The 15,811-nt window shown below is 45.0% G+C and overlaps 1 protein-coding gene across 6 annotated transcripts in view; it reads left to right on the top strand.

Moving 5' to 3' along the window:
* The window catches only part of LOC146575343 (syntaxin-binding protein 4), an 82,393-nt gene that overhangs the window by 54,597 nt on the left and 11,985 nt on the right, over positions 1–15,811 (top strand). For all 6 annotated transcript variants that reach the window (XM_085269990.1, XM_085269988.1, XM_085269993.1 and 3 more), the window contains 6 exons: positions 2,112–2,235; positions 3,331–3,472; positions 8,883–8,989; positions 10,232–10,373; positions 11,872–11,944; positions 14,145–14,233. In XM_085269990.1, the coding sequence (XP_085126116.1) occupies positions 2,112–2,235; positions 3,331–3,472; positions 8,883–8,989; positions 10,232–10,373; positions 11,872–11,944; positions 14,145–14,233 (677 nt within the window). The remainder of the gene's footprint in view (positions 1–2,111; positions 2,236–3,330; positions 3,473–8,882; positions 8,990–10,231; positions 10,374–11,871; positions 11,945–14,144; positions 14,234–15,811) is intronic.

Genomic DNA, 15,811 nt, shown 5'->3' with positions numbered 1-15,811 from the left:
TAGAAAAGTACTCCAGCAACCACCGACTGGTAAAACATCCTCAGGAGCTTCCTGCAGAGAGATGCATCTTTTAGAGAAAATCAACTGCTGCAATACTCCTGACACATACAGGCTCACTACAGGTTTTCGCTTGGGCAGCGGTTGTCCTTCTCTCCTGGATCGGCTGGAGCTTTCTTTAGGAGCCTTCCCAGCTTTGACAAAAGTCCAGCTGGGATAACCACATTTACTCAGGGCCTTCTTGATGTTCTTCTGCCTCCGTGGCTGCTGTGTCAGTGGGGATGGTGTTCGCTCTGTGTTGTAGCGTCCGTATGTGTAGGTTTACGGTACACATCAGCTTTTAGATGTCCCCCATTACTGATGGAAATCTTGCAGTCTAAGAAGGCTAACCTGCCACTTTTCATATCCTCCCTGGTGAATTTGATGTGTCGGTCCACTGAGATGATGTGATCTAGTAAATTGTGGTAAGTCCTGAGATTCAATTTTCACCCTGGTGTCATCCACATACCTGAACCAATGACTTGATGGTGTTTGGTGGTTGTGGTTTGGATTAACATGCAGCTTTTCAACAGTGCTGTCCGTTTCTTAGGGAGCCTGGTTAGCAGTCACACCATGGAAACAGTGGAAAATGGCCTTAAAGTCCATGAGAAAGTCATGTCTCACTCTATTGATTATGCAAATATTATTTTATTATTATTTGGTATTATTTTCCTGATCAGTTTGTGTTTAAAAAGTATACTTTCAGATATTCTTCAAACTGTTGTCCAATTTCTAAAGCAAAGACCAACATGACCTTTAACATTTGAAAACGAAAATAGAAAACAACCGTTCTATTTTAGTCAGAGTACTCTGCCTATAGGCAGGAAGGAGTAAGTCGACCTTAAAATGCCTTACGACAAGTGCACATTTACCAACATCTGTTTGACTTGGAGAGGAGGCAGCCAGCTGCTGCAGAGCTGTTAAACAGAGCTCCAGCATGTGAGCAGTGCTGCTGACACATCAGGCTTCAGCTCCAGAATAAAGAGAGATAGCACTATAATGTGGTTTGCATTAAGAATTGTTAGTATGGATGGTTCACAGGAATATACTGCAAGAGCCTGAAAGTCTCTCTAGAGACACAAGAACAGCGAGAAAAAGATCCTCACTAACAGCAGTGATGAGCTGGTCCATGCTGTTGGCTTTGCTGCTGTAGGCTGCATGGACCACTCCTCGCTTGGTGTAAAAACACTTGTTTATGAGGAGAAATTTGATTGTGAGGTGTCTGGTGTGCTAATCTAAACAGCCCTCACTGATGCTAAAACATTGCACTGAGGTCTTTAAGCTAGGGTTCAAGTACAAACTAGAAGAAAAATAACGTTCTAAAAACAGGGAACACTTTGTTATATGCGTAGTATGAGACCAGTTTGCTCGTGTTAAATATTTATAGGAATTAAGAGCGACTCAAGTAGAAATAATGTTCTAAAAGGAAAAAATGCAAAATGGGGCAATTTAATGAAGACATACTACGAGACAACTTTTATGGAAATTAATTTAAAAAGAGCAAACTGACTAAGACGTGATCCTGATTTTTGCAGAGAAATTTGAGAGTAGAGAGCAGGTGGAAGAGAGCCTTAAGAGGTGGAGGTATGCTCTGGAGACTGGACTAATGAAAGTCTGTACAAGCCAGACAGAATACTGGAGTATGGAGGGAGATGGGTGGAAAGGTCACCATGAAGGTGCAAAGGTAGTGAGTTTAAATACAGGGATCAAGCATCCAAAGCAACAGGCAGTGAGGTGGAGTGGGTGGAAGTGAGTTCAGGGGTTTGGGATGGTTTTGGAAACAAGCAGAGGAGGGAGAGTGGATATATCGGACAAAGGAAGCTGAAGATGAAGCTGCTAGGCAGGAGGAAAAGAGGAAGACCTCACAGACTCATGCATGTAGTGAAGGAGGATATCCCGAGGGCCGGTGTGACAGAGGAGGATGCTGGGATAGGGTGAGATGGAGGCAGATGATCTGCTGTGTGCTAAAGGGAGCAGCTGAAAGTCTGGACTGCTAACTGCCCTTTCCTAAAATAACTGTAATCTGGGTTATCTCTCTCATGTAATTTTTGTTTGTTTGTTTTTCAAATCCAAAGGAGGTCGCTACCTGGATAGCACATCATCCGGTTCCTCGTCACGCTCCCAGAGTCCTTTGCTGTTGAGCCCAGCAGGCTCTCAGAGTATGTACAACAACAGTGGGCCCATGCTGCGCTCCCTCAGGTAAGAGTTCATATTTAATACAGGCTCACTGTCAACCCGACCATCAAGAAGTCTTGGAGCTAAAATAATGAGTTCTGGTTGGTTAGGTTGGGATGAACAAAGTGGTTGAAAGTGAACCACTTTTCATTAAGGGAAGATGTCAGCAGGGCTAATGTAATTAAAGTCAGAACATCATAATAATGAAACAAGAAAATAAAAAGAAAATCGTATCTGTGTTTTGGGAAGCTGCAGGACTTTTTCCAGATTGTTTAGGCTCCATTCACACAAGGAAAGCTGTGACTGGAGACAGAAATGACAAAACTCTTCCACAGATCATGACAGAGCTGCTGGTTTATGTAGGGATAAACCCAGAATATAACCAGCTGATCTGAGTAGCCCCTACTGCAAAGAGACACATTGCAGATGAATTGCACTTATCTGTGATCAGTCTCAGTCTGTCTGAGTTCAAATTCCTGTGTATGATGTGTACGTATGGTTTTTGACAACAAAGCTTTGACTCTGATGTATACCAATGATCTAACTGCCTCTGCCATGATGGACACATGTTCTCCTTTCTGTTCTCCTTCAAACGTTGTGATCAGAGTTCATCCTGGTTTCATCTGTCCAAAGACATTGTTTTTCCATTTCGAGAGCAAAGTCTTGTTTCTGTCAAAGTCTAATCTGGCCTCCAGTGTAACCTGTGGTTTGCACCTTGTTGTATTTCATTCATTCATCTCTTGATTGTACACTGTTGCCAATGATACACCTAAATCCTCGAGTGAGTCCCTGAACTATGTTAAGCTGTTTTTCTTAACCATGGAACTACTTCTGCCATTATCCACTCTTGAATCTTGCGATCAGCCTTTATTGTGTTATTTGCATCATTTCCCTGTGTTTCTGTCCAAAGGCTTATACGTTAGGTTGATCTCATTCTAAATTGGCTATAGGTGTGGACTCAAGCTAAATAAAAACCCTCCGAGTTGCCAGTAACACTGGACGCAATTTTAGTTCTTGTCTTCCACCCAGCTGTTAGAAGCAGGTCCTGTAAGTTGAGGTGTACCACAGACCCCTTTTCCTAACTTCCAGAATTGATTATCCGTGTCTTTGTGTTCTTAGTCATCCAGGTGAAGGGGTGATTCAACTTATTTCAATAGCACGATCCGGCAGTCTAGGCATCACCATTGGAGGAGGTTCCAACAGGCCTGACGGCCCTGCAGTCTTCATCCAGGAGGTCCTGTCAGGAGGAGACTGTCACCGGGTAAGAAAAGAGGAAAGCAGCCTCAAATAAACCTAAAGTGCAATGAGAGGGAAAGATGAGCGGTGTGATGAAGTGGAAGACATGCCATCATGGAGTAAAGCCTTTGCTTATTTAAATCGCAGTTTGTGTTACAGTTTCTGTTAGCTAAAGGTCCTATCACCTTTCTTTTTACACAAACTGCAGAACAAGACGTACAAACTACACTTACAGCTAACAAATCTCCTACAGTGAGACTTTGCCATCATCTTTGTCAACATTCAGTTTCAGCATGCTTGCTTGAGCCCTCACTCCTTGATCTCTGAGTGGAAGGCCATGAGATAACTGAATGAAACATGAGTAGAGAGGAAGAGGAGAAATGAAGCACCGTTTAATCTCCTTTTCCTCGCTCTTCCGCTTTCCTCATGCTTTATCCATAAGAATAAGAAAGAAGAAATTGAGGCGTGCATATGCAGACTAGTCATAAAGTGTTTTGAGCGGACAGTGTCTCAGCAAATCAGAGACTGTACCCCCTCCCTTGACCCCCACCAGTTTGCTTGCTGTGCAAATTAGTCCATGGAGTATGTTGTTCCCATCACCCTTCAGAGAGCGCTGAGCCATTTGGAGAACAGGAAGCACTACATGAGGATGCTCTTCTTTGACTACAGCTCAGCCTTCAACACCTTACTACCAGACATCCTCACCACCAAACTGATCCAAACTGATATGGAGTTCCACAGGGTTCATTGCTAGGACTAGTTCTTGGAGATCATTTTTCTGAATTTCAGGAGCAGGACCTTCACACACACCCCTTCTTTGTCTATACATGACCCCCTTCTCCCCCACTACAAGCTGTTCGTTCGTGTTTTCTTTCTCTCATTGTTTACTAGAAATGCTGTCAAACCTAAAATGAGTATGTGGTCCCGGCTAGTAAATGTCTACATTATACATGCTTCCCTGAGACAGTAACATTAGAAGGCATAACATAACTTCTAAATTCAGATCAAACTGAGGTTATTGTACTCAGCCCTGAAAATCTTAGAAATATGGTATCTAACCAGATTCTTACTGTGGATGGCATTACATTGGCCTCCAGTAACACTGTGAGGAACCTTGAAGTCATTTTTGACCAGGATATGTCCTTCAATGCACATATTACACAAATATGTAAGACTGCTTTCTTCCACCCCTCTGAGAATGAGAATATCGTGGTGGAGGGGTTTGTGTGTCCCAGGGATCCCAGGGGCTATGTTGTCTGGGAGCTTTTGTCCCCTGGTAGGGTCTCCCATGGCAAATTGGTCCTGGGTGAGGGACCAGACAAAGAGCGATTCAGAAGACCCCATCAAGGGAACAGTTCACCCTGCCCGCGATGGGGTTACCGGGGCCCTGCCCTGGAGCAAGGCCCGGGGAGGGTGCCCGAGGGTGAACGTCTGGTGGCCGGGCATTAGTCCATAGGGCTCGGCCGGGCACAGCCCGAAAAAGGGACATGGGCCCATCTTCCTGCAGGCCCACCACCCGCAGGAGGTGCCGTAGGGGTCGGGTGCAAAGTGAGCCGGACGGTGGCCAGGAGCGGAGGCCCTGGCGGACCGATCCCTGGCTACCAAGACTGGCGATTGGGACATGGAATGTCACCTCTCTGGTGGGGAAAGAGCCCGAGCTAGTGCGTGAGGTTGAGAGGTACCGGCTAAATATAGTCGGGCTCACCTCAGCGCATGGCCTGGGCTCTGGAGCCAGTCTCCTGGAGAGGGGCTGGACTCTGTCTCAGTCTGGAGTTGCCCCTGGTGAGAGGCGTCGGGCTGGGGTGGGTATCTTGGTATCCCCTTGGCTTGCTGCTGGTATGTTGGGATTTCTCCCAGTGGACGAGAGGGTTTGTTCCCTTCTGTGCTTATGCGCCGAGTGGCAGTTCAGAGTACCCAGCCTTATTGGAGTCCCTGAGTGGGGCACTGGAGGGTGCTCTTCCTGGGGACTCTGTTGTCCTACTGGGAGACTTCAATGCTCACATGGGCAACAACAGTGAGACCTGGAAGGGTGTGATTGGGAGGAACGGCTTCCCAGATCTTAACCTGAGGAGGTGCCGTAGGGGTCGGGTGCAAAGTGAGCCGGACAGTTTGCACAGAAGTCTTTGTTATTGGACTTCTGTGCAAACCACAGTTTGGCCATAACGAACACCATGTTTGTACATAAGAGTTTCCATAAGTGCACGTGGCACCAGGACACTCTAGGCCACAGGTCGATGATTGATTTTGTAATTGTATCACCAGACCTGAGGCCATATGTTCTGGACACTCGTGTAAAGAGAGGGGCTGAGCTGTCAACTGATCACCACCTGGTGGTGAGTTGGATTAGGTGGCAAGGGAGGACGCTGGACAGACCTGGCGCGCCCAAACGTACAGTGAGGATGTGCTGGGAATGTCTAGCAGAGGCCCCAGTCCGCGACATCTTCAACGCACACCTCCGGCAGAGCTTCAACAACATGCCGAGGGAGACTGGGGACATTGAGCCCGAATGGACTATGTTCAGCATCTCCATTGCCGAAGCCGCTGCATGGAGCTGTGGCCGCAAGGTGGTTGGTGCCTGTCGCTTTGGTAAACCCCAAACCAAATGGTGGACACCTGAGGTGAGGGGAGCCACCAACCTGAAGAAGGAGTCCTACCGGGCTTGGTTAGCCTGTGGGCAGCTGATAGGTACCGACAGGCCAAGTGGAATGCAGCGCGGGCAGTGGTGGAAGTAAAAACTTGGGTGTGGGAGGAGTTCGGAGAGACCATGGAAAAAAACTTTCGGACTGTCTCAAAGAGATTCTGGCAAACGGTCAGGTGACTCAGGAGGGGAAAGCGGTGTTCCAACTGCACTGTGTGTAGTGCTGGTGGAGCGCTGCTGACTTGGACTGAGAAAATTGTCGGGCGGTGGAAGGAATACTTCGAGGACCTCCTTAATCCCACTGGCACGTTTTCCGTGGCGGAAGTTTGGGGACGAGGGGGATGACAGCCAATATCTGAGGTCGAGGTCACGGAGGCAGTTAAACAACTCCTTGGTGGCAGAGCCCCTGGGGTGGATGAGGTCTGCCCCGAGTTCCTGAAGGCTCTGGATGTTGTAAGGCTGTCTTGGTTGACACATCTCTGCAATGTTGCCTGGGGATCAGGGGCAGTACCTGTGGACTGGCAGACCGGGGTGGTGGTGGTGTTTTGTGGACTTGGAGAAGGCATTCGACCGTGTCCCTCGGGGGGGTCCTGTGGGGGGGTGCTCCGGGAGTATGGGGTGTCTGGCCCATTGCTATGGGCCATTCAGTCCTTATACGACCACTGCAAGAGCTTGGTTCGCATAGCCGGCAATAAGTTGGACTCGTTCCTGGTGGGTGATGGGCTCCGCCAGGGCTGCCCTTTGTCTCCGGTTCTGTTCATAATTTTTATGGACAGAATTTCTAGGCGTAGCCAAGTGGCGGAGGGCTTTCACTTCGGTGGTCTCAGAATCTCATCTCTGCTTTTTGCAGATATTGTGGTTCTGTTGGCTTCATCAGGTGATGGCCTCCAGCTCGCACTGGAACAGTTCGCAGCCGAGTGTGAAGCGGTGGGAATGAGAATCAGCACCTCCAAATCTGAGGCCATGGTCCTCAGCTGGAAAAGGGTGGAGTGCCCACTCCAGGTCGGGGATGAAACCCTGTCCCAAGTGGAGGAGTTCAAGTATCTCGGGGTCTTGTTCGCGAGTGATGGGAGAAGGGAGCGGGAGATCGACAGACGTATTTGTGCAGCGGCTGCAATGATCCGGATGCTGTACCGGTCCGTCGTGGTGAAGAGAGAGCTGAGTATAAAAGTGAAGCTCTCAATTTACCGGTCGATCTACGCCCTTACCCTCACCTATGGTCACGAGCTGTGGGTAGAGACCGAAAGAACGAGATCGTGGATACAAGCGACAGAAATGGGCCTCCTCCGAAGGGTGGCTGGCCTCTCCCTTAGAGATAGGGTGAGAAGTTCGGCCATTTGGGAGGGGTTTAGAGTAGAGCCGCTGCTCCTCCACATCGAAAGGAGCCAGCTGAGGTGGTTCGGCCATCTGACAAGGATGCCCCCTGGGCGCCTCCTGGGTGAGGTTTTCTGGGCATGTCCCACCGGGAGGAGGCCCCGGCGCAGATCCAGGACACGCTGGAGAGATTATATCTCTCGGCTGGCCTGGGAATGCCTTGGTTTTCCCCCAGATAAGCTGGAAGAGGTGGCTGGGGAGAGGGAGGTCTGGGCTTCTCTGCTTAGGCTGCTGCCCCCGCGACCCGGCCCCGGATAAGCGGAAGAAAATGGATGGATGGATGGATGGATGGATGGGTGCTTTCTTCCATTTGTGCAACATCTCTAAAGTTAGAAATATCCTGTCTCAGAGTGACGCTGAAAAACTAGTTCATGCATTTATTACTTCCAGGCTGGACGACTGTGATTCATTATTATCAGGAAGTCCTAAAAACTCCCTGAAAAGCCTTCAGCTAATCCAAAATGCTGCAGCAAGAGTCCTGACAGGGACTAGAAAGAGAGAGCAGATTTCTCCTGTTTTGGCTTCCCTTCATTGGCTTCCTGTTAAATCCAGAATTCAAAATCCTGCTCCTCACATACAAGGTCTTAAATAATCAGGCCCCATCTTATCTTAATGACCTTGTAGTACCATATCACCCTATTAGAGCACTTCGCTCTCGCTCTGCAGGCCTACTTGTTGTTCCTAGAGTATTTAAAAGTAGAATGGGAGGCAGAGCCTTCAGTTTTCAGGCCCCTCTTCTGTGGAACCAGCTTCCAGTTTGGATTCAGGAGACAGACACTATCTCTACTTTCAAGATTAGGCTTCAAACTTTCCTTTTTGCTAAAGCATATAGTTAGGGCTGGACCAGGTGACCCTGAATCCTCCCTTAGTTATGCTGCAATAGGTGTAAGCTGCTGGGGGACTCCCATGATGGATTTTTCCTGCTCTCACCCTTTCTCACTCATCACCTGTTTATACACCTCCCTGCATTTCATCATTAGTTATGATTCATATCTGTCTCTCTTCCTCAGCTTGTCTTTCTCTCCTCTCCCCTATCTGGTCCCCGCCCCTCCCTGAGCCTGGTTCTGCTGGAGGTTTCTTCCTGTTAAAAGGGAGTTCTTCCTTCACACAATTGCCAAAGCACTTGCTCATTAGGAATTTTCTTTGATTTGTCTGTATTATTGATCGTGCCTTACAGAACAAAGTGCCTTGAGCCAACTGTTGTTATGATTTTGTGCTATATGAATAAAATTGAATTGGATTGAACTGAAATACATGTTGCAGTTATGTTCCTGCAGTTGAAAAGAGCTGATAATGACTAGACTTGGATAAGTACTTTGATTCTTAGAAGTGGCCCTGACAGTTTATTGTACTTTTAAATAAGGAGAAACAGGGCTTGTAGCCTCCTGCTCAGTGGGAATAAAACTGTCTCCCTGTTGTGCAGGATGGACGGTTGAGACCGGGAGATCAGCTCATTGCTATTAACAAGGAGTCCTTGATTGGTGTGACACATGAAGAGGCCAAAAGCATGCTAAACAAAGTGAAATTCAGGTGAGTGGTGTTCATGTTAGAAATGAATGTACCAAAGTAAGTCTAGTGTGGAACAATGAGCCAGTGTATACACAGTGCTACAGTATAAGCAGTTTTGATCTTAGTGTCTGTGTGTTTTTGGACATTGACATGATTTCTTTGTTATTTTTACTGTTTTCCAACACATATTAAGTTAGAGTCAGATAATGAATGTTTTCCCAGTTTCAGTTTAAAGATGTACCAAACAAAAGTACTGCAGTACCCACTGAAACAGAGTTATTCCTATACACAGGGTTGGACAGCTGACAGATGCAGGCAGGATAGATTTTCAAAGCTTCCTCATAAAGAAATAAGATCCAAGGTCTGGAACTGACTCCAAGTGTGACACCTGCAGTTGGAAGCACAGAGCATAAAGTCAAAAGACATCTCAGTACAATAGAATAGAATAGAATAGCCCTTTATTGTCATTGTACATATACAATGAAATTATGGGAAACCAGGCAGACAGTGAGAGCACATGATTCAGGATTTTGGCACATTCTATGAAAAAAAACAAAAAGTCATTTGTGAGATTGACATTATATGAAGGGATGAAATCCCTCCCCTTATACGGAAATCCATGTAAAAGGCTTTTTTTTTGCAAGAGTGGTGGCCTTTTACATCAAGCAGCTAGATAACAGCACTGCAGGACAGCTTCACAAACCAGTGATCAGAATAGCAAGGCCAGATTAGACTTAAGAAAAAGTCTCACGGTTTTGGACACATTGTAAAGAGGATGGTGGATACTATGATGAGTATAAGTGTAAAACATTGTCTGTAAAAGACATAAAGCAGTGTGATGGCATGGATATACACTCTCTCCAGTTCACTGGGTTACATGTAGATCATTAAAATCAGTTCAAACTGAGAAAAGCTCATATCACTCTTTTAGTTTTTCTTGTAACAGTTTAAGCTAATAACTTATAATACTTAAATAAATAAAGTTGTGCAGAAACCTTCATACTGTGGAAACATTATCTTCTACAGCATCTTCGATCCTGGGTTGGAAAAAGCAACCTGATTTAAGCTTTGTTAAAGACTGCAACCAAATGACTTTTACACAAACTGCCATAGACCCACCTGTAAATACAGTGTCAAAGCTGATACTACACTTTAAGCCCAAAGTTGAATGTGTTTTTGTAAATGGGTAAACAAAATGTCCCACATACATGGACCACGCTTTGTGTGCCAACACTGATCACATGCTTATGTGTTTGTCTCTAGCCAAGATACTGCTGTGGACATAGCCTTCATCCCGGGTAAAGGACTTTTTCCCAGCAGCACGTCTCTTCACAATGGGCTCCAGCGAGCCTCGGGCAACAGCTACAACTCTGGACGCTTAAAAGTCCACATCCGATCACCCGAGGTCAGCTCCACCACATACACGGCTCCTACAGGTCATTCATAGAAGAAGTGGCCTGTTATTCTCACAGCAAACTAGAAGTTGCAGAAGAAGCAGGATTTCCATGTAAAAGAAAGATTAGAGTTGTATCTTCTGTACCTATATCAGCACACCGACTGCAGGATAAAAAAAACAACCTGACTGAGCTCTGGGAAACAGAGTTACTGTTGCTATTTATCCTCATTCAAAAACACAAAAAACACCAGGTGTCCTTAAATGTGTCAGCTGGCTGAGTCGATTATGTTGTTTCAAAAATTGCAGGTTAAGACTACATTTATTCTTTGAGCTAAAGTCTCATATTGTACTAATGTCGTCAAAAAAATGCTAAAAGATCAACCAAATAACTTTGAAAAGGCCGCTGTACTTTGGTATAACTGAGGAATAAACATAGTCCAATAAACACACTGATTAATGAACCGTTATTGACTAAAGAGTAGTTGTACTTCTCACAGTATATAGCATGTTACATAAGGTGGGTCAACATCAGAGTGATTTTACAAAGTGAAACTGTAGCCAGTTCAAACTCTCTGACATGTAAAATGTTGAATTAAATAATTATGATTTTTAACCTCCTAGGGCCTGGCGTCCACATATGTGGACGTCACATTTTGGGTTATTTAGACCAAAATACTCAAAAGGGCCTGATATCCACTTACGAGGACATTATGCTGCTGCTGTTCTATCACAATTGTAAACGAATATCCTCAGATGTGGCTATTATTTTTCTTAAAAGCAAAAATAAGGTAAAAAAAAAATCTGGTAATTCTTTATTTTTACATTCATTGGGCCCCAGTATGCCCAAATATCAAAGAGAAATTAAAATGCATGCCATGGAAGAGTTCGGGTCTTAGAAGGTTAAAGAAAGTTGGAAGAAATTCATTTCTTTACTTTCTCATTTATAGAGTTTGGTCCACAGTTACCACAAAGAACTTAGAACTGTTGTGTTTAATGTCAATATAGAGACAGCCAGAACTGGAGCTAGACCATTGCATCATCTAGCTTCAGTCCCAGTTCTGCTACTACCAGCTACTAAATCTAATAAATCTAATAAGGGAAAGACCATCTCTGAATCGAGGAGGGGGCCTAAGGGTCTATCTGTCACCATCTTACAATGATGTGATTGCAGCCATTCCCCAACTCTCTGTGAATGGTACTCATAGCCATTGATCAGCGGTCATGACAATTTACATATTAATGATCAAAGAACTGACCTCCCAGCCCATTGTTCCTTCAGTGGGCTGGTTTCAGTCATTATGCAAATGTCCTGTTTATAAGATTGAAACCTGCAGTCAGCTGAGACTGAAGACGTCACCTGGATGAAACGTTTCTCCCACTGAAAACACTACGTCTAGATGAACAGGATCCACCTTTGGGACAGCAAAATTATTAGCTACACTAATTAACTCATTGGTCATTAGTATTGGAATTCTATTTAACTATTTTCCTTGTGTTATTGGTATAGATCTGTGCAGAGGAGCCAGCCCCACCTTCCTCACCTTCTCCTGACATCTGTCCTCCAGATATTCATGTTTCAGGTGAGACCTCTGTGTTTGCACTCAGACTACAGTGCTGTGGAAGAAAGCCAGAGATTAACATCAACTAATGATTCAATACATAGTTCATGAAAATGGTGACTGAAGAAGAAACACTCTACAGCCTACGTCTATTGCAGCATAACTAAGGGAGGATTCAGGGTCACCTGGTCCAGCCCTAACTATATGCTTTAGCAAAAAGGAAAGTTTGAAGCCTAATCTTGAAAGTAGAGATAGTGTCTGTCTCCTGAATCCAAACTGGAAGCTGGTTCCACAGAAGAGGGGCCTGAAAACTGAAGGCTCTGCCTCCCATTCTACTTTTAAACATTGTAAATATTGATCACTGAATAGTTTTGTGAGGATGAAAATAATGATGAAATGGTGACTCTTATTAGTGCACTTCAGTCACCACAGTTCAGCTGAACATCTGTCTCAGTCCTGAAGTAAAGCCAGAGAAGTGGAGACTGGATCTCAGATCAGTGAGGCTGTACTGATGCATGCGGTGGCTCAGCATGTTACATAGAAACATTTAGATAACACAGATAAGAGCAGTCTTTAAGTGAATGGACGTATTCACAGTTCATATTCATTTCAACATATTTTTGGCTCGCGTTATGTCTGCTGTTCTTTATTTTTGGTGCAACAAATGCCTCTCAGCAGAACATCACTTTGCCAAAGGAAACTGAAAACGATCTGAAGCAGTCCAGTTGTCGTCATACTGAAGGACTGCTTCAGACCAGCAGCTGTAGTGTCATAGGGCTGCTCGTGGCTCTCGGCCGAAAGCCACTGGACAGCCTTTCCCAATCCAATTGGCTGGGATTACCCAGCCAAGGTTATTTTCTAGGTACTCTAATCATTTCACTCCCTGCCAGCCTCTAAGCCAGTTGCTAGCTGTGACAGATGTCAGCACTTTGTAGTGAGGTGAGCGCACACACAAAATATAATGTTCCAGAATTATGATCCAGGTTAAATATGGTTCACTGTGACAACATTTCGGATAAATACTCCTCTTAAATCAGTTAATCTACAAAATGACTCCACACTATGAAGACAATGTAAAACAGTAACATGAGTGTAAACAGAGTTTAAAGTCAGAAGAGCAGAGCAGCCATTCAAATCTGGGACAGAAAAACGCATCATATGAATGGCTGGCTGCTCCCTCCCCTCGCGTCTACATAATCATCCACTTTTCTTCAGTTCCTCTCTTTTTAATCATCTGCTTTTCCCTGTACCATCGCTCACAGTCACAAAGACCTGCTTTAAACCAGCAACACCGACATCAGGTTGTCTATTCAACTCTGATATGACAGATTATATAACGATATTTCTCCTGCTGTTCCTCACTCCTAATTACACTTTCAGTATTCTGTTAAGAGGCCAGTGCAGGGGTCAGCAACCTTTAACACTCAAAGAGCCATTTGGACCCAGTTTCCACGGAAAAGCAAACACTGGGAGCCGCAAATACTTTCTGACATCTAAAATGAAGATAACACTGTTATTGTTTTTTACCTTTATGCTTTGTATAGACAACTAAGGTGTGTTGCTTATGAAATCCATGAAGTGCTACAGAGAAAATTACATTTTATTTATGTAATGAACACATTTTGAACTCTTAAAAAATACAGCAAAAAGGAGATGCACCCAGGTGAAGGTCTCTTTTAAATGAATTACAAAGCTGTAAAAAAGGACTGTAAGCTGTCGTCTGTGAGGCGTGAGCGTGTTTGTTGTTACCATAGTTCATGGAGGAGCTGCTCACATACGTATGTGGATGCATGAGGATCCATACTTGGCCTGCCTGGGTTGAAAGTCTCGACAAACGCACAGCATTTCGGCTGGTATGGTTTATGTGAATGTGATGCTTATTGTGAGAGATGAAAAATAATAACATCATTTTATTTTTATATTTCAAGATCACAATAATCTTCCAATTTAGAAGCACAAGTTAAAAACGAACTAACACAAATAAAATACACTTCAGTTAAATACTTTGTTTTCCAAACCACGTGGAGCCGCAGAGCTAAAGAGCGCAGGTTGCCGACCCCTGAGCTAGTGCTTCCTTGTTCTATGTACCACACATCTGTGTGTATATACGCAGTCTACTTAAGAAAGGATTTTTTTAAACAACCCAAACTTCTGGTTTCGTTTTTTTTTCTTTTTAACCAAAGTCAGTCCTGATTTTCTTTTCTTCATTTTCTTTCTCCAGGTTCAACCAGCCAGAGATCCCCGACAGGAGCAAAACCTAAGATAACCCTGGACCCTTACATTCGCCTCAAATCAGACAAATTAGACTTGGTGAGTCCTGACCTGCTCGGGTAGGCTTCTTTAGACCTATGCTGCCTGATACACAGTTAAGTGGACACTCATACTAAAGAAATCACACAGATTATGTGAGAGCGATGACACATGTGAAGGCATATATGGTTGGTGGTTGAAAGGTGTATGTTGTTGAAGTCAGAAACTGGATCGAGGTTTGTGGGTGATCCTGGTCGACAGTGTTGAATACCTACCAAGCAGGTATGTGAGAAACGAACTAGGAAGTGATGTCAGCTTCCTGGAAAATTCCCTTATGAGTCTGATTTGCAGCAGCTCAGGGCTGAGACGCTAAGCGTTGCATGCAGAAACACCACCGTGGCAGGATGTGGTGGACCGAGGTCGTTTTGGTCCTTTAAGCGATTGGCTGCTAGAGAGGCACTTTCTACGTGACCTGCCGCTTGTGGCTGAGTTGTCGTCTATCCCAATTGTTCCCCTCTGTGTAATACCACTAAGAGTTGATTGTGGAATATTTAGTAGTGAGGAAATGATTGCAGACAGCATCCTATCATGGAAGCACGCTGGGATTCACTGAGCTCCTGAGAGCGACCCGGGATTGTACACACCTGGGCCATGGAAGTGATCGGAGCACCTGGATAATAGATGATTTGGATGGATTAGTGTGCACTAATGTCCCCCACTTGCCCTCTGGGTGCTCTTTATCCTTCATGCTTGGGCCCTCTACCAAAGGCCTGAGAGTCTGCGCTCCTCCCTGCAGAGATGTCGTTCCTGGATCTGCTGGAGCCACTCGCCTAGTTTAAGAGTCACTGTTCCAAGTGCTCCGATTACCACAGGGACCACCGTTAACCACGGCGTCACCTTTCTCATCTTCTGCAGTTGCTCTCTCAGTGAGCTTCATTCTCTTCCTGATTTTGGTATTACTCAGTATAGCTCCCACCCACTCTGCACCTTTTCCTATGTTATTTCGCCTTTTCACTGCTTCTTCCTGCAGTGCACTCATCACTTTCAGTCATCAGAAACTAATAGAAACTGGCCTCAGCCCGAACCCAGATTTGACTTCAGATTGGACCCACAGTATCCCAGTACTCCCAGCCCATCATCTTTATGCATCCAGTTATTAATCTCCCTCTTACAGGCCTGCCCTGCCTGCTCCATTGCATGTGGATTATTTTTACCCTGTCAGCAGACTCTGTCCCTTCAGCTTTACGACTCTCTCTTTGTACAGTTGTTACTGTTATTTAGGTTGATTTTAATGTTGCCAACATTTTGCTTGGGCATGTTGATCCAGGGATTAGAGACACAGTGAGTTTAAACACTGGCAACATTCTGTCCTGATTTGTTGGCTCTGCAAAGGAAAACGAACAGGCAGTGTACAAAACTCTATTGAAAACAAAGGAATTACACACGTGTTGAACAGAGCAGTGTCTGCTTTATGACTGCGGTGAATTTGCTAATTAAAGAACTCTATAATCGATTTATGAAAAACACATTACTCAAAGTGTATGTAGGCAGTTTTTGTACTTTCTTCTACTGCATCCTGTCCTGGTAGCTCAGGTGTATCAGTATGTCTCCTAGACAAGCGTCCTCTTTGCAGATGCT

The sequence above is a fragment of the Mchenga conophoros genome, linkage group LG4 (assembly GCF_057382185.1).
Source record: "Mchenga conophoros isolate Kocher_MC1m ecotype Shallow Benthic linkage group LG4, M_conophoros_male_GT1.1, whole genome shotgun sequence".
Classification (NCBI taxonomy): domain Eukaryota; kingdom Metazoa; phylum Chordata; class Actinopteri; order Cichliformes; family Cichlidae; genus Mchenga; species Mchenga conophoros.
The sequence above is the reverse complement of the archived record's forward strand: the minus strand, read 5'-3'. Positions and strand labels throughout refer to the sequence as shown.